At 41.7% G+C, this 19,930-nt stretch overlaps 1 protein-coding gene across 1 annotated transcript in view; it reads right to left on the bottom strand.

Moving 5' to 3' along the window:
- The window catches only part of SCUBE3 (signal peptide, CUB domain and EGF like domain containing 3), a 98,737-nt gene that overhangs the window by 25,024 nt on the left and 53,783 nt on the right, over positions 1–19,930 (bottom strand). Inside the window, exons 10-16 of the mRNA XM_053457861.1 lie at positions 19,352–19,474; positions 12,808–12,924; positions 5,407–5,529; positions 5,067–5,183; positions 4,890–4,985; positions 2,795–2,893; positions 2,453–2,614 (exon numbers count right to left, since the gene is read on the bottom strand). Of these exons, the coding sequence (XP_053313836.1) occupies positions 2,453–2,614; positions 2,795–2,893; positions 4,890–4,985; positions 5,067–5,183; positions 5,407–5,529; positions 12,808–12,924; positions 19,352–19,474 (837 nt within the window). The remainder of the gene's footprint in view (positions 1–2,452; positions 2,615–2,794; positions 2,894–4,889; positions 4,986–5,066; positions 5,184–5,406; positions 5,530–12,807; positions 12,925–19,351; positions 19,475–19,930) is intronic.

Genomic DNA, 19,930 nt, shown 5'->3' with positions numbered 1-19,930 from the left:
AGAGGGCATGCTTGGAAGCCGCACCCTTTTGCCAAAGTTCACCAGAATGTCAGAATAATAAAGACAGATTGTCTGAGAAAGAGAATTGTTTCTACACCTCTCTCAGTGAATCTATCTGCATTATTCTGCCCCCTTTTTGAACTTCTGCAAAAAGGCAGAGCAGCTGGGAGAAGGTATGCCTGGAGGCTTCACTCTATTGTGGAAGTTCACTGGGAGGCCATGTGCAGTTGTCCACAGAGAAGCAGACAAATAAAGAAGAGAGAATACAGAGGAAAAGAAGACTCAGACAGGGCGTTGAGCACTCGGCTGGATAGCCCTTGCAGAGGATGCTGGGCACTTGGGTGGATAGCCCTCAGAGAGGGAGCTAAGCACTCGGCTGGATAGCCCTCAGACAACGTGCTGGACACTTGGCTGGATAGCCCCCAGACGGAGCGCTAAGAGCAGGTGGGACATTTCCTATTTAGTGTGAAGTTCATGTTTATTTCTTGAAGTTTTCTTACATGGTCATGGTCTTGGGCTTTGTATTGTTGGCATTGTTCTCAAGTACATTCCTCACAGGCGTATACATCTTCAGCAGACACTCAGCCAACAATACCAACACTAAGGTTAGCCCCACAGACTCCTTATTGTGGCCTTTGCATTCTATCACAATCTGGGAAAGAAAATCAGGGAGGAGCCTAGATGCTGGGAATATAATGGACTTTGTCTGCACCCCAATCATTAGTAAGTATAGTAATATTTATGCAACCATGAATAGATTGACTATGCCCAGTCTCTTGAATAATACTTTTTCATGTCCCACTTTATCCTGCGATGACACATTTGTTTTTTTATTTTCATTTACTTTCCCCACCTGTTCCAGATTTCTATACCATAGTGCACATATGAGAAAACTTTATGTACCCAAAAGACTATGTTGGAGGGTTAGCCAACGACGTTCCAGTTATACTACAGAGCACTGTACAAACTTCTGTACCACAAAATGTGGCTCTGCACAAGAAGAAGAGAAGGATGGCTCATGGTACAATGCTCTGGGTCAGGCATAGGGCAGCAACACCCATAAGTGCAACATTGTAGTAAACTGCTCTATTTCTTATTTAAAATATTTGCTAATTTATCTGACATAATAAAAGACAAACTAATGAAAATACTACAATGGTGTCTACATGACAATAGCAAAAACATGCAACAGCAAACTGCACAATAGGAAAACAAATTACAAACAGCCTGTTATACTTCTTCTAGAATCTAACCTCACCTGATTTAATTATTTCACAAAATTGAAAAAATACTACTCAGAATGTATACAGTATTTAATTCTTCAGTAAACATAAGACTTAAAATGCAAGGTACTAAATATATCCAACAAAAAGTTGCAATCCAGATATTAACTACAGTTACTCTGACTTATCCAAACCAATATCAAAAGTTATTCATTTGATGATGCTTAAACTTGTACTCACTCTGAAATGGGTATTCAGGAAATCGTCTATATCTTGACTGAAGTTTATGACATAAAGAGTCTGACAAACAAACGTCCATCAAAAAGCCATCAGTAAGCAGTCCTCAACTTTGGCAACTTAAATTCAAGAGATGGAAGAATAATGAGAATTTTCCAACTTTGGAAGACATCTCTCACAGAACGCTGTTATTAATGAGAGACTCCAACATGGTAGAACAGAAACTGGTAATCGAGGATTGTAACATCAGAAACCATACCAAGCTCAAAGGTTACCAATAGTGATTACCACTCTACTTTACAATAGCAAGACAAAAGAGACAAATAACACAATTACACTGACAAATGCTGGACAAAGTACCTTAATTCACCATAAAGAGGGAGAAGCCTATAATATATAGCCAAGAGATATATCTCACATTCTGTATGTCAACAAAAAGATTCATAGTAAGGAGGGAATATATATTCACTCCATTGTACAGACAAATAGTCCTAAAATTCAGATACATGGTCATAGGATGTGCTCAAAAAATGACATTCACGACATGAACAAGAACAACAACCTCAACTTCAAGGTGATTACCCCGATAGAATGTTTGCTTAAGAAAAAACTTTCCCAACACTACACAGCTTTTTACACTGTAACATACTTTTTCAGTCACATATCAGCTACCATCAAACTCAGTACTAATAGGTAGTGCAAATTATGTGACAATGTGGCAATATTGACCACACTGAGGTCTTTTCATGGATTACCCCAGCATATGTCACATGAGCTCTTTCTTCCCTTCTCAAAAAGTTTATCTTTAACAAAGTTTAAAAATCAAAAATATGTAATTATCATCAGTGCAGTTGCCATGCTATCCCTAAAGCGCCAGTTTTGCTGGCACCATAGTATATGTTACTTTAATAAGTGTACTTAACATCGTAGGGCCAGTAAATGCACAGACCTTCTCATTTCATTGCAATTGTAAGAACCTGCACTTAAATCACCTGTGGTCTCCTCTAGCTTAACTTCAGCTTCAAGTTCTAGTGTGATTCTGGTGAGTTCTTCATTCTGTGTAGAACGAAAATGACGCCCTCTGGCTTTCCACAAGGAGACACATTTTAAATGGGCATAAGTAATGTAGCAATCTGTGCAAAGCGTTATCCCACCTGAGATAATGAAAGAAACACAAAAATGCTTAGGATGGTAAAAACAGGACTGCAAGCATAAATTAATAAAAATAGTAGGGGGGCCATATTTACTATTTTCAATTGTCTCTGTTTACCAGAATACTTTTTGCACATTAAAATTAAAACCTCAGTCTTTATTCTGTAATCAAATTAGCATACCTCCATTTTTTGTAACTTCTTCTGCTTTCAGTTTTCCACGTACCCTAAATCCACATCTGGAGTCTTTCAGCTTAAAGGACATCCTCAACTTCACAGGGTCTATTAATAGAAAAAAGCATATATATATATATATGGTATGCTTCCCTACTGAATACTTCCATTCATAACCCCTTTCTGATGATGGACATAATAGTACATCCCAGAATTCCAGCAGTTGACACTGGAGGACTTACTATTATGTCCTGACACTTTAAGCATTGGCATTGGCTAAATCTTTTATGACCCCAAGCTCAGGCATTTAATGTGAGGCCGCTTTCACATTACAGGGATTTAAATGCCAAAATGTCCATTGGGGAACTTCTTTCCAATGATGTTGTTGACTTTAATGAAGGATCCCCTTACTCTGAAGGAGACGTGAAGGGGTCTGAAGAGACTCCAATCTAGTCTCCTAGTTTTGCTGCTGTTGATCATAGAGTACTGCACCACAAAATTGCTAAACAATAGTTAATAAGCATGATAACTTACACAGATAGTTACATTGAATTTCATGTTTTACTAAAAGATATAAAAGTAAGACGCTTCCAGCAATTAAGAGAGACTCTTCCACAGATCAGTGTATGGTGCCTGGTGTCTAGCCTTGCAGCCCATCTCGATGCAGCATATACCTTTGAGGGTCTCCCAGTGCAGGAAAGGATGTAAGCATTAAATAGGTATGCATTCCCTCCACCTATACCACCTCTGGGCCAACCTGGAAACTTGAGATGAACTGAGAAGGTGAATTATTATTTTGTCTATAATAAATATTCCTTCTGACTTTGTCTGATTAGACATTATCTGATTAGACTAATTTATTGGTAATTTGAAACCTCAATCCGGGTGCTGGGGTAAATTATATGTGTGCAATCATGGGTCCTGGGAAAGTCATCTGGATGCAATATGGGTTCTGGGGCAAGTCCTACATATGTGCTCTGGGTGCTGGGGCAAATCCTGTAGGTGCAATCTGGGTGATGGGCAAGTAGGTTAAAACCTGCCCCCCAAGGTTGGCCTTTGGGGTGCGATCGTTGCCTACAATTTAGGGTTTCCATGCATTATTTATTTGATCTATAGCCACCGTTTGCATGTGGTTTTTCAGTTGATCTATACCTGCAATTCTATGTTTCTATGTGTCACTTATTTACTCTGTACCTGCAAATTCACGGTTTGTACGGTATGTCTTATTAAGTTGCTGTATTCCAGCAATCACGTGTTTCCATGTGTTGTTTATTTGATCTATACCTGAATTTCATGGGGAAGAAAAAGCATAGTTGTAGCACAGTGTTGGAGGGGAATAAGGTACTCTGGGGGTGATAAAAGTTTTATTAACCTTTATTTTATTTTGTACTGCCTGTGATCTTCCTTGGTGACTGTATTACTCGCTGCTAATCCCGCTGCGTCGGGACTTCTTTTTCACTTTCCCTTACCTCTCCAGGTATACTGTATTTCCCCTCTACCCTCTCCCTGATTTACTGTTTTACTTATATTTGTGAAAACCCAATAAAAATATATTACCAAAAAAAAAAGTTTTATTAACCATGAGAGAGAGGCTGTGCCAAAATTATCTTGAAACTGTTTTAGGTTTGCATTTTCGCAAGCATTCAGTGTGCAGGAAATGCCAAACCTATGCATTTGGGGTATCACTTTTAGCTGGGGAATGTGGCAGAATACAAATTGGGCAAGAAACCCTAAACAACATTACTAAGTTTGTTTGAAATATTTTTTAACGCTTATTTCTGGATGAAGTTGATGAAGGGAAATGGATGCACAAAAATTTCAAAATGACCATAGTACAATATTCTGGGTTGACAGCACCCGTGAGAGCTATTGAAGTTAGAGCCTCAGAATATCAAATTTGAAAATATTACAATTTGTAATGGAAATCCTATGCAAATGAGATGTATCCAGACTTCATAATCTGTCCTTGCATGACACCCCACAACCAGTGGTAAACTGAGAATTGGGAATGAGAACAAATGACAGTTTAGGATTATACCAGAGAGAAAGGAGTTTTGTCAAGTGATTTATAGGTGAGTTTGATTACATAAAATATTTTTCTTACCACCACAATAATGTCTGCTATTATTGTTCAGTTTTGATACTGTTGCAAGTTTAATCACTGGGAGACCACAGCTGAACATGTAACCAGTATCAGGCTCTAAGGAGAGAACAAAAAAACGCATGTGACATAGACAACAGAATACGAGGAGAAAAGATAATGAACTCTATTCCAGTTTACCAGGAACAAACAAAGTCTTTAAAGCACAGTTGAGGAAGCAGTTGTCCTTCTTCCCGTTTCGGCTGCAGGACAAATTGGCGTAAGAGGCATTTGTCCCTGGGGTGCACTTTACAAGTTCTGTTGGAAACAAGTGATACGTGTCAACATATTCTTACTGGAGAAAGCTGTATAGTATCCATGTAGTAGATTTATCAACCATTTAAGTCTAACTCATCAGGGGTATTGAATTCAATTGAATTTACTTTATGCTTAATTTTGTTCTTGTGGCTGTATGATATGCAGATTATATGTTGAGGTCTGTGAGTTCCACCTAACAATGCCAATTATGCAGGCAACTCACCTATACAATCCTTGTGGTTCCAATGAAGTTTGAAGCCTGGTGGACAAGTGCACTCAAAGCTTCCGAGAGTATTAATGCAGCTGTAACTGCACCCTCCTTTGTTGATGCTGCATTCATTCACATCTGAAAAGATTAAGGCAGATAATAGGGGATGTTCAACATGATGCAGAGGATGATTTCATATTATCTCAGGAGGAGGAATTTTCTGACTGTCACATTCCTCTCGATGACAAGGCTATATCACAAATTATTTCTGTATTCTCTTCAGATTCCTGATCCTGTTCCAGAGATTTTCATGTCATCAACATGCAATACATGTAATACAACCCAACTCCCTCTAGACTGTAAGCTCGTTTGAGCAGGGCCCTCCTCACCTGTTGTCTCTGTTAGTCAATTTGTTAGGTTACATACTACTTGTTATGTCCTGTCTACCCATTGTACAGCGCTACGGAATTTGATGGCGCTATATAAAACAATAAATAGTAATAATTTCAGATTATACCCATTTAAACCATCAGTGGTCAGCACCTGGTCTCAATCTTCGAAAGCGGACGCGGCAGTGGTAAAAAAAACAGCTGAGACTGGTTATGACCCCTGTGTCCCAGAACCCTGAAAATATGGCTCAGTAATCTGAAGGGAGCCTTGGAATCTGGGGTTCCTGTATTATTGAAGCTTTCAAAGATATTAAGATTGCTGCTGATCTGGTTGCTGCAGCTTCAGTGGATCAAGTCCGTATTTTGGCTTGCTCTATGGCACAGCGGCTAGAAGGATTCTGTTGCATCTAAAAGATCAGTTTTTTTTTCATCCCTACAGGCAGCAGTTCTGAAGGTTCATATGTCGGTGCTTGTCTTCTCCTCTTCTCCAACACCGGGGCTGCTCATATTCCAGACCAATGGGTCAACTCTTTTGTCAGAAGACGATATATCCTAGAACTTCAAGACTCTCCTCCTGCAGAGTCATTTGCCCTTCCTCAAAAGCGCTCAGCCTTACTAACCTATATTGCCAACCTTCCACTCCCATTCCTGACTCTCTCAAGCACTGGGGAACTTTTTTCCCACCTTTTCTGGTTTAGAAATCCTCAGTGGATTGGATACCCATGCTGGATCTTCACAAGCTGAATGATTTCTTGCTACTCAGGAAAGGGCCTCCATCATCTCGGTCATCCCTGCCAGGAGACTGGCTTGTCTACATTGATCTAAGGGATTTCTACTTTCATGTTACAATTTTTAACTCTCACCAGAGGTTCCTGGGATTTGCAGTGAAAGATGAGCATTTCTAATTTAGACCGCTGTCCTTCAGGCCCAGCACAGCTCCGAGAACTTTTTCCAAGGTTCTTCTTCCTGCCATTGCTTACCTTGGACTTCTGGGAATCAACAAGTTCCCCAGAGATATTGATCCTGCATTGAGACACAGTGGATATAAAAAGTCTACACACCCCATCACAAGAACCTGGCATTTTAACAGGGGTGTGTAAACTTTTTATATCCACTATAAGTCTCTTTTGTTCTTTCAAACATTTGACTGGTTAATCAACTGGGCCAAGGGTCATCTATCTCCATCTCAACAGCTGGTTAATCTGGGTGCCCATTTCAACAATCTTCAAGGCATGTGTTTTCTGTCTTCAGATTATATGATGCGACTTCAGAACAACATGTTGAGCATCCAGAACCTACCTTTCATTCCTGCATGAGAAATGATGAACATTTGGGTTCAATGTCATCTACTACAGGCCTGGTCCCCTGGGCCCAGTGGCATCTTCAAACCTTCAACAAACATAGCTTTTGCCTCTCGCAACCCATCAAGATTACTTGAAAAGTCTCTCTTGCTGGCTAGACACAACCAATCTCTTCAGGGATGTTTCGCTTTGCTGTTGCTTTGCGTTTAGGCCCTACTTACAGTAATGTGAAAAGCAGGCTGCCTACCTTCAGCCTGAGTTAAAAAGAAAAATGCCTGCAACCGTTAATTTTGCGCCTGTTAAGGACAGAGCACTCAGAAATTCGATCAAGATTGAAGTTCCCGAGAGGGAAGGAAGAGAAAGGTACTAAATAATGTTGTAATGGAGGTGCTAATAAAAACACTTGGACTGGATCTTAATGTCATCTACTGCCTGCAAAACATCATAACATCTAGAAGAACCTCAGAGAAAAGAAGATGATCCTTGATTGGATAGAAGTTGCTGTACGGCGGTGAAAAACTCCCTCTTACTGTCTTATGTGTCTGAAGAAGCCATCATAGCCTGGTTGTATCACTATTGCAACAAGGTATCTAACCCACAGAAGGAAAGGAATAAGATGGGAATTTGTAAGGGTAAGAGGAGGTTCCTTGTGCAGTTAAATGAGCACAAGGAAGCGGTTGGTGGAATAGTGCACCCCCCAGAGTTTCTCCATCGGTAGCAACAGAGGATGCTGTTTCTACCCAAGGATGCCATTCTTGTGCAGGAAGTGCGGGGGCTATGGGCACACTCAGGCAACCTGCACAGCTAACCCTAGGTCCCTATGCAGGAACTGTGGAGAATGGCGCAACCTCATCACTAGCTGTTATATGTCATAAGTTGTGCAACAGATGTGGCAAGCCAAACCAGGTATAAAAGGACTGTCCCAGCGAGCCTTGTTGGTCCTGGGCAGATATGGCTGCTGGATGGCCTAGGAAGCTAGATCCAGGTCCAAGTAAGCCCTCCCCTACAGCTAACCCAAAGAAACTTGCGATGGTGATGCAGCCACTGGATAATCCTGCTGTCCTGGTCCCAGTGGGATCAGTAATTCCATTCGATCAGATAAAGGAACAGGCTGTTTTGGGTCCAATAGATCCCTCCCCAGTGGTGGGTCCTGTGGATCCCAATCTTTTTTAATCTAACTTCTTCCAGTCGTGATAGTCACATTCCTGTGGGAGACCTTGAGAGGAGTCCTGATGATAGACGTGGAAAGTCCAGTATTGAAATCTCAACATCAGGTCCGGAACAAACTGCAGCTGTTGTAGAGGACACTGTCCATTAACCCATTAAAGTGCTCAGATGGAAGCAGATGTGGAGTATTCAGCCGGTCCTATGCCTAAGAGGAGGAGGTCTGACAGTGAATCCTGTTTAGCAGCCAGTCTGGAGGCTGAAGTGGAGGTTCCGGGAGACAACGCGAAGGAGGAATCCAAATTAGAGTTTTCTGGGAGCCTTGGAGATGACACCGTTGAATCATCAAAGGGGAAGTCAGAGCTAGGAGGTGGCTCGAAGCATAGAGAGCTGTGCAGGTGTTTCTGAGATGGGACTTTCTCTGTCTGATCCTTTTTTACATCATGGATTACAGCAGCATATCAGACGCTTTGGACGAAGGTGAGAGTGAAGGTGAGATAAAAAACACTTATTTTTAAATATTTTTTGGAACTGGAAGGTTCCCCTGATGGTGACATCAGTGGGAAATAATTTTTACATGTTTTTTTAACTATTTTTTTAGACTCTCTCAGGAGGGTCTGGAGAGACCCACTGTAAAACTTTTTCCACTCCTTTATTTTGATAAGATTCATCAAGGACCAGTGCCTCTGGTTTCAAGATGAATTTTATCAAATGTCACTGTTTTTACTATTGATGGTTGGGATGGCAGTCAGACACCTGCTGTTAAGACCCAAAGTGACAGTATTAACTTTCTGGGAGTGGTTTTTGATTATTGTTTGAGAAAAATTAAACCGCAAAATAGAGTTATGGCAAACTCGAAAACTAACAATTGAAGGGAGAATTTTTATCTTCAAGGCAATACTTACCAGTTATGATGGAGTGGTATCCCCCCCCACCCCCGACTTGTATGCAAAGAAACTTAGGCATGTTTGTTTTATCTTTTTCTTTAACTCCATAAGTGAAGCATATTTTATAACGTTTTTTACTATGTGTTTTAAAAACTTTTATAAAGAATGTACCTTTGCTTCCTTCTTACGCTAGGCGCCTGGTTATATTTTTAGGAAATATGACTTTTACTCACTCTTAACTCTCCTGTGGTTTTAAATCTGTCAAAGCAGTATGTCACTTTAGGAAAAACAATATCACTTCCAAGATTATAGCACGAATAGTTTATCAAATACAAAGAAGTTCACTGCTGCTATACTACTAAAAGAACAAACTGAACGAATTGCTTCTAAGCAATTTCAGCACAGGAGAGGTCTTGGTGCCCCAGAGATTAGTGTACATAAGATGAAATAGTGTTGCATATACAGTACTTTGGAACTGCTTTTATACACAGGACATATGGAAAAAGGCAGGACAGCTTTTAAAATGGATTTGCGGTCTTACATTTTTAAAACTATACAGTTTTTTTATATGGCCTTTTTACTTGTCCCACAGCTGACCAGTGGCGTGTTTTATGGCTTACGATATATTGTATAAAAGAAGCAATTTGAAAGACCAGGAATATTGTATTGCTTATGAAAGAATATACCGTATTTGCTCGATTATAAGACAAGGTTTTTTCCAGAGCAAATGCTCTGAAAAATACCCCTCGTCTTATAATCGGGGTCGTCTTATAATCAGACCTCAACTAGGTCTGACTATGAGACTAAGACTCCTGCCCCCCCCCCACACACTTACCGGTACTGAGTCCCCGGTGCTTAGTCCGGGCAGCGATTCACGTACACAACTTCCGCTGCAGTCGGGAGGAGGTGCGGCTAGCAGCGGGGGTTGTCTGCGTCCATCGCGCAGACCTTCCTCTGCTGTCAGAGATCAGAGTTCCCCGTGATCTCTGACAGCCGGGGAAGGTGTGCCCTTAGGAGTGTTAAATGGGGGGCATAAGGCATTTCTGGAGGCAGAATGCTCTGTGAAATGCCTTTTAACCCCCTTAATGCCACTCTGCCTCCAGAAATGCCTTTTAACCCTCTATACGCCACTCTGCCTCCTGAAATGCCTTATACCTCCCTATATGCCACTCTGCCCCATAATATGCCTTTTAACCCTCTAAATGCCAGAGTGGCATATAGGGGTATAAGGCAATTCTGGAGGCAGAGTGGCACATAGGGGGTCAAAAGGCATTTCATGGGGCACAGTGGCATTTAGAGGGTTAAATGCCATATCATGGGGCACAGTGGCATATAGGGGGTATAAGGCATTTCTGGGGCAGAGGGCCATATGTGCATAACTGGGGGGGCAGGTTGAAAAAAAAGGAAATAAAAAATATTTTTCTGAATCATAGCTTTTTTTAAAAAAGAATTGTTCACATAGTTTACATTAATTAACATTTACTGGTAAAACTTTTTCCTATAGGGTCGTCTTATATTCAGGCTTTTTCTTTTTTTTCCTAAATTAATATTCAGATTTTGGGGGTTCGTCTTATAATCAGGGTCGTCTTATAATCAAGCAAATACGGTATATACCTTTCCAATTGTCTTAAGATGGCTTTTAAACATGTACACACACTTTTTAAAGGATTTTAATGGCATGGGTTCAATGAAAGCAAAGAGACTTTAGTGCAGTCCCTTAACATGTGCAACATTTTACTTGGAATGGACTGAACGCCCCAGACTGGTTTTATGTATTTATTGTAATTTTATGTAAAATATTTTAATTTATTTTATCAGTTTAACTGTTCCATTATATCCTTTAACCTGTTTGAAAGTATTTATTTAATGTACTGTTGCATATAGCTATTAAAAGTCTGCTTCCTGGTCCTATGCTGTTCATAGTAGTTCCCTGTTGGATTCTACCCATTTTGACCTGGCTTGTACTGACCTTGATCTCGGCTTCCTATTTGGCTTTTGTTCTTGTTATCTTCCCTGCCTGAGGGCTCTCTGCTGTGAGTCCGGTACCCCATCTGTGGGTTTCCAGCCATGTGCCTTGTCTGAGGTGATCCAGTCTAGTGCCTTATCAGAAGATCCAGTCTCCTCCAAGGTCCCCTATCCGCGCTCTCTCTCCTGCCGTGGTACATCTGCCTTTATAATGCTTGTTAACCAGTCCTGTTTCTCCCATTCTGCCAACACACTCCAATGTAGACTGTTATCTGTATATATATCTAGCCTCGGGTGTCTTTATTTGCCTGTCTGTACCTACAAACCTGTCATGATGCATCATGGGGTACAGACAGAGCCCTGGTATCCCCTGCATTTGGGCTCCTACCCGACCTGCTTGCCTGAGTCCTGACAGCGATTTACCTCCTGTGGCCTCTCTAGCAGACTACTTGAGCAGAGTGACAGTGGATCAAGCAGAGTGGTGTCTTCTAACTTCTGGTGGCAAATTGGTGTCTTCCACAGATAAACCTAATGGTGACCAGGTTCCAGTGTTCTTTTCAGGATTATTTGATCCAACAGCTTTGGGAATGGATGCTATGTCCTATCCTTGGAACCCCAGTCTAGGTTACATTTTCTCTCCGATCCCTTTAATACCTGACACTTTCAGGTAGATTAGCAAGCAGAGGTGATACTCCCTTTCTGGTCAACCTTTGAGAAGCACATTAGCTTGATGTTCGTGCAGCTTCTGAAGCTCAGTTTGGGAGATGTGTTCTGGAGGCAGCTTCTCATCTTCTCGTAATGTTCTGATCCTATTTTTTTCTCAGTATTTTCTGGTTTTGTGCTTTTAATCTCTCTGAAACAACTCCCTTCTTTTTACAGCTTGGATATTACCCATTTCTCATGCTGCAATGGATAGCCAGGAAAAGAGAAAATTCATACATTTACTATTTGGTATATTTACCATGTATACCATAATTTTCTTTTCCTGGCTAAGCTGCATGGCAGTTTAAGATTCCCTGCCTTTTGTCTGATTGTTACTTGACTGACTGGCTGAGGTGAGCAGGGGTCCTGTTTGTTTTCTCTTTCAGCTTTCCTTTCCATCATTGAAGCCCAAGCGGAAGTACTGGGCAGCAGCATAAGTTAATATTAATTAATATTCAAATTTGAACTAATATTAATATTCAAATTTTGGTGGGTTCAAATTTGAACTAATATTAATCAAATTTTGGTGGGTCATCTTATAATCGAGCAAATACAGTGCGTATTTGTTGTTATTATGGAGTAGAGTTCAAACATTTGACTGTATAAACAAGTGACTGTGACAATTCTGACTTATCAAATTGTGTGATCCCAGTCATTTTGTAAAGGGTGATTTTCCCAAGGGTGGTTGGAAATAAACTGTTAGATTAAAAGGCATATTTGCATTGGGAATGCGACAAAGAAACTTCTGAGGTGGAAACCTCTTGGAGTAGGGCTAGCCCTAGTATTTAAATTGTCCTAGGCACACTAGGTTTCTGACGCTCGCTAAGATAAGGGAGCCTTATTGCGGGGTGCCTTACCTGATTAGCGCTCTATGCTGAAGCCTAGTGTATCTATATGGCCAGACCTTTCCTGCAGGCTGCTAAGCGAAATACATAAATAATACATCACACCCATGGAGCATTTTTTTAAATGATTATCTAATATTAAAGCATATATGATATACTTTACCTCCACAGTGTGTGACCCCATAGAGGGCATAGCCCTTGTGACACAGGCACTGATAGCTGCCTGGTGAGTTCACACAGATATGTTCACATGTCCTATCAAAGGAGCATTCATCAATGTCTGCAGGGGAAAAAGGAATATTATATGAATAGAGCCAAAACGATATAGATAAAGAGACATTATGAACTAAACATATATATATATGTCCCTGGAGTGCCGGTAACTATTTTTGGATATTTGCTGTTACAGCTACTTGGCACCGGGCAGCAAAAGTGGTGATTGGAGTGCAATTGTTAATTCTGGACTTTATATATATATATATATATATATATATATATATATATACGGTATATATATATATACATACACATAGATTCCAAAAATAGTTGCCGGCACTCCTGGGACTTGGTTTCAATAAATCTCTCAAATAAATATATATATATATATATATATATATATACATACACATAGATTCCAAAAATAGTTGCCGGGACTCCTGGGACTTGGTTTCAATAAATATCTCAAAGCTCTGTATTACAAGTCAAATGACTTGTAATACAGAGCTTTGAGAGATTTATTGAAACCAAGTCCCAGGAGTGCCGGCAACTATTTTTGGAATCTATATGCATTACTGCTTCAGTTACCAGGCACCGGGCAGAGTAATTAAGGTTGGTGTGCAACTGTGTACTTTGGATTATATACATACACACACACACACACACAGTACTTCACATTTTTTTTTAAGGAACTCGGCAATGAGAGTGTTCTAAAAATCTTGGAAAACTAACCACAGATTTGCTGTGGATTTAGTTAGCCTCAGTTGCTTACTTCTCTTCATGTAATCCCAGACAGACTTAATGTTGAGATGAGACTTAATGTTAATGTTGCAGCGCAAGTGCGATAGAAGAAAGACCCTATTAGCTCAATTTCTGCCGCGCTTCCTAAAGCTCCGGCTGAGCAGCCCATTTGATCCCTGTTCGCACAGCCTTTATTCCCAGCCGTCAGCTCCCAGCCAACACACTCACTGCCCAGCCCGAAGTCTCCACGCCCTCCTCGGTGAGTGATGCGAGCAGGGAGGCGGAGCTAACAACGCAAGGCACGAAGCACCATTATTCTGTGTGTTCGTGGAGAGGGAACAGCAGCATGTAAACTCCCTTTGGAATTACCCACCAGCCGCCACTGACTTATTGGGAACATACTATAAGGTGTACATTATTCTTTACAAAGCCATAGAATTTTTACATTAGGTATGATGGGATTTTAAACACATAAACCAAAAATACCCCAAAAAGTATATATTTCTGTAAAGAAGACAACCCAGACTATCCTATCAGGGGTATTTGGGGACTCTTCATGCAGCTACATGGCAGCCAATCACTGTTAAAGATGGCCGCAGAAATTATTTCCTGCGCTTTTATTCACCAACACTTCTGTGTTGCTTAGATTTTTTTGCACAGGGTATGTGTTACGGCAGAGAAACGCAGCCATATTGTTTTGTTGCATCTCCTTTATTTGATCCCCTATCAATCAGCAAGATGTCTGGCTCCCAGGTGTCTTTTATACAGGTAACGAGCTGAGATTAGGAGCATATTACCTGGATCATAGTCAGCAAGAAAACAATTGATAACACACTACGTTGTAAAGGACTGAAATCCTGCAGCGCCTGCAAAGTCCCCCTGCTCAAGAAAGCACATGTACAGACCCATCTAAAGTTTGCCAATGAACATCTGAATGATTCAGAGGAGAACTTGGTGAATGTGTTGTGGTCAGATGAGATGAGAAAATTGAGCTATTTGGCATCAACTCAACTCGCCGTGTTTGGAGGAGGAGGAATGCTGCCTATTACCCCAAGAACACCATCCCCACCGTCAAACATGGAGGTGGAAACATTATGCTTTGGGGGTGTTTTTCTGCTAAGGGGACAGGTCAACTTTACCTCATCAAAGGGACGATGGATGGGGCCATGTACCATCAAATCATGGCTGAGAACCTCCTTCCCTCAGCCAGGGCATTGAAAATGGGTCTTGGATGGGTATTCCAGCATGACAATTACCCAAAACACATGGCCAAAGCAACAAAGGAGTGGCTCAAGAAGAAGCATATTAAGGTCCTGGAGTGTCCTACCCAGTCTCCAGACCTTAATCCCATAGAAAGAGGGAGCTGAAGGTTCGAGTTGCCAAACTTCAGCCTCGAAACATTAATGACTGCAAAGAGGATCTGCAAAGAGGAGTGGGACAAAATCCCTCCTGAGATGTGTGCAACCTGGTGGCCAACTACAAGAAACGTCTGACCCATGTAATTGCCAACAAGGGTTTTGCCACCAAGTACTAAGTCATGTTTTGCAAAGGGGTCAAATGCATATCAATTTATAACTTTTGGAATGCGTTATTCTGGATTTTTTGTTGTTATTCTGTCTCTCACTGTTCAAATAAAATTATTGACTGATCACGTCTTTGTCAGTGGGTAAACTTACAAAATCAGCAGGGGGATCAAATAATTTTTTCCTTCACTGTACCTTACATTGGTTTCTCTTACACCTCTTGTGTTGCAGTAACTGCTGTGGTTATTTAAAAGGAGAAATACTACCTCAACAAGATTACATACTCTTAAGCTAGATAGGCATAGTTTAAAAGTAACATCAGGAAATACCGTATTTGCTCGATTATAAGACAAGGTTTTTTTCAGAGCAAATGCTCTGAAAAATACCCCTCGTCTTATAATCGGGTTCGTCTTATAATCAGGTCTGATTATGAGACGACTAAGATCCAGATCCCCCGCAGCTGCAGGGGACCTGGATCCTCCTGTCAACCCCCCCCGCACCACTTTACCGGTACTTCTGAGTCCCCGGTGTGTAGCTGGGGAAGCGTGTAGATGTCTACGCGATTCGCATAGACAACTTCCGCTGCAGCAGGAAGGAGGTGTGGCTAGCAGCGGGGGTTGTCTGCGTTCATCGCGCAGACCTTCCACGACTGTCAGAGTTCCCCGCACCGGTGCCGCACTGACTGTCGGGGAAGGTGTGCGCGATGGACGCAGACAACTCCCGCTGCTAGCCACGCCTCCTTCAGGCTGCAGCGTAAGTGCGTGAGATCTATACGCTGCCCCGGCTACATGACAGGGAAGTTAGAAGCACCGGTAAGTTTGGGGGGGGTGTTAAATGGGGGGCATAAGGCATTTCTGGAGGCAGGGTGCTCTGTGAAATGCCTTTTAACCCCCTTAATGCCAGAGTGGCATATAGGGGTATAAGGCATTTCTGGAGGCAGAGTGGCACATAGGGGGTCAAAAGGCATAACATGGGGCACAGTGGCATATAGGGTTAAAAGGCATATCATGGGGCACAGTGGCATTTAGAGGGTTAAAAGGCATATCATGGGGCACAGTGGCATATAGGGGTATAAGGCATTTCTGGGGCAGATGTGCATAACTGGGGGGCAGGTTGGAAAACAGAAGGAAATAAAACCAAAATATTTTTCTCAATCATAGCTTTTATTAAAAAAAAAAGTTTACATGAATTAACATGTACTGGTAAAACTTTTTTCCTATAGGGTCGTCTTATATTCAGGCTTTTTCTTTTTTCCTAAATTAATATTCAGATTTGGGGGGTCGTCTTATAATCGAGTGGGTACTTTACTGACAGGGTAGTGGATGCATGGATAGGCATAAGGCTAAACTAGATATAAGATAAGGCCAGGGACTAAGGAAAGTATTGGACAGACTGGATGGGCCGAATGATTCTTATCATACTCCCAGACCGGATGACGGGAAGGGTGGTGGGGTAGGCTTCCTACTCTCCCCAGAATATACTTTTCAACCTATTGCCTCTGCTCCTTCACTCTCTTTCTCCTCATCTGAAGTCAATGCTATCCGATTATTTAATCCCATCCCCTTACGCATTGCTGTAATATGCCATCCCCCTGGCCCGGCTAACATCTTTCTTGACCACTTCTCCTCATGGCTTCCTCTCTTCTTCTCCTCTAATGTTCCTTTTGTCATCCTTGTGGACTTCAACATCCCTGTTGACACCCCAATGAGTCCCACCGCTTCAAAATGTATTTCCATTGCCTCCTCTTTTGATCTCACACAACATATTAACTCAACTACTCACGATGATGGTCACACCCTGGACCTTATTTTTTCTATTTGCTCTCTCACTAACTTCTCTAACTCCCCCCCCACTCTTTGGCCACCACTTCCTTTCCTGCTCTCTAACCTTGCCTCCTACAAGCTCACCTGCACCCAAATCTCACCTAACCAGAGACCTCAGCTCTATTAACCTTCATAGATTCTCCTCCGATTTACTCCCTCTACTCTCTCCTATCTCAAACATTTTGTGCCCTAACAACGCCACCTGTCTCTATAACTCCACCCTCACATCTGCTCTTGAGCATTTAGCCCCAGATTCTACTTGCTCTTCACCATGTGCACATTTCCAACCCTAGCACACGACTGTAACCCAACACCTAAGGCGTTGTTCCTGCACTGCTGTACGTAGTTGGCGGACGTCTCATTCTATGTCTGACTTTTTTCCACTATAAATTAATGTTACTTTCCTACTCTGCTCTTAACTTTGCCAAGGAAACCTACTTCACCTTCCTCATCTGCTGCCTCTCTCAACACCCTTCTTCAACCTATCCCTACTACCCCTTCCACAAATCTTAATGCCTCTGACTTTGCCACATACTGCAATAAGAAAAATCAAAACTATCACATATGAATTATCTACACAGTCCCCACCCTCCTTCGACTATGTGCCCTCCTACCCACTGACCTCTTCTTCCTTTGCTACATTAAATCAATTCTCTGTTGTCACTGGTGAGGATATACATGGTCTTCTTCTTTCCTCTCAACCACATGTCCCTTGACCTGATCCCTTCCCATCTTACCCAGTCTCTTTCATCCAATCTTGTCCCTACTCACATCTTCAACCTCTCCCTCACTACTGAATCTATCCCATCCTCCTTCAAGTATGCTTCCATTACTCCAATCTTGAAAAAGTCCTCCCTTAACCCGACTGTCCAATTACCCTCCCATCTCTCTACTTCCTCTAGCCTCCAAGCTTCTTGAAATAATTATTTATACTTAACTAGGATTCTTGATTCCAACTCTCTACTTGACCCTCTTCAATCTGGTTTTTGCCCTCGACACTCCACTGAGACCGTCCTTACTAAAGTTACTAATGACCTACTCACTGCTAAATCCACGGGTCACTACTCCATGCTAATCCTACTAGACCATTCTGCAGCTTTTGACACTGTGGACCACCCTCTTCTCCTTCAAACTCTTCATGATCTTGGTGTCTGTGACACTGTTCTCTCCTGGCTCACTTCCTACCTCTCTGATCATACCTTCAGTGTCTCCGTCTCTGGTAACACCTCCCCTCTGTCTCTCAGTCTGGGTACCCCAAGGCTCGGTTCTAGGACCCCTTCTATCCTCTCTTTACACTTCCTCACTTGGCATACTAATCTCATCCTACCTGTATGTTGATGACACCCAGATCTATCTATCCTCTCCTGATCTCAGCGTCTTTCTCTACCGGGATGTCTACACGTTTCCTGAAACTCGATCTCTCTAAAACCGAACTTTTCATCTTCTCTCCCTCCAATGCAAACAATCCATCATCAGTCTCCCTTAATGTTAATAGTGCTATCATCTCCCAGTCTCCTCATGCTCGCTGTCTTGGTGTCACCCTTGACTCTGACCTCTCGTTCAACCCCCACATTCATCCTGTCTCTAAAAATGGCCATCTTCATCTTAAAAACATTGCCCGCACCCGTCCCTTTCTAACACAGGATGCCACTAAGGCTCTTGTCCATGCTCTCATTATCTCCCGCCTTGATTATTGTAACTCTGTCTTAGCTAGTCTCCCTCTAACCCGTCTCACCCCTCTACAATCCACCTTGGATGCTGCTGCCAGACTTATCTTCCTCTCCCATCTCTTTCCTAATATCGCTCCCCTCTGTCACTCTGGTTGCCTATGCGCTTGACGATTCACTTTAAAATCCTGACTTGTACTTTCAAAGCCCTTCACAGCGGTTCACCTTCTTACATCTCCTCACTCATCTCTAAATACACTTCTCTCCGGTCCCTCCGCTCATCCAATGACCTCCTTCTTTCTTCTACTCTGATTTGTAGCTCTCATCCCCCCTTACATGATTTTTCAAGGGCTACCTCTATTCTCTGGAATGCCCTCCCCCGGCCTATCCGTCTTTCCCCCTGCCCCTGCCATAAGAAAGACCCACTTCCTTAAGGGTGCTTACAACCTCCCATGTTCCTTTAGCTCACCTTTCCTACTCCCTCTTCTGCAATACTTATAGTGTAATACACCCTAACTCCCTCTAGAATGTAAGCTCGTTTGGGCAGGGTACTCCTCACATGTTGTTTCTGTAAGTCAAATTGTAATGTACTTGTTATGTCCTGTTCACTAAACATACCTTTTACAAAACAAGGGCATTTACATCGACATATCACTCATACATAGAGTCATTGTGGGATTGTAACCAATGAATACAGAACAATTGTATAACTTAATTTAATGAATGATAAAAATTACCTTGGCAGCCTCTTTCATTGATCAGCAGTTTATATCCCTTTCTACAGCCACACTCAAAGCTTCCGACTGAATTGCGACAAATGTGATCACATCCACCATTATTCAGTCGACATTCATCAATATCTGTTGAGAAATACCATTATTATCTGTTTGGGTTTAAATGGCATGACTTTTATTATTACTTGTGGGTATGCTGTTTCTACATTCAACAGTATATAAGATGAGAATACATCCTGATAATATAGGGAGGACAGGCATCATCTGGCCCCGGGGGAACTCAGCCAGATGGCCAATTAACACGTGTATATTAGGGATTGTATTTTTGTTGAATAAAACCCTTCCTTGCTAGCCCTCACTTTCTGGCAATTATGATAAAAAAAATATGTAGTGCACTTTCATAAATCTTTTCTAGAAGTCATGCATCACGTTTTATGTTTTAAGTTAACATTTATGTTTAGGTAATGCTTATTATATATACTGTATATACTTAAGGTAAGAGTAGTGATCAAGTGGTTGCAATAATACTTCACACAAGAAAACATCAACTGCCCACAAACACTACATATTTTTACATAGCAC

The sequence above is a fragment of the Spea bombifrons genome, chromosome 2 (assembly GCF_027358695.1).
Source record: "Spea bombifrons isolate aSpeBom1 chromosome 2, aSpeBom1.2.pri, whole genome shotgun sequence".
Classification (NCBI taxonomy): Eukaryota; Metazoa; Chordata; class Amphibia; order Anura; family Pelobatidae; genus Spea; species Spea bombifrons.
The sequence above is the reverse complement of the archived record's forward strand: the minus strand, read 5'-3'. Positions and strand labels throughout refer to the sequence as shown.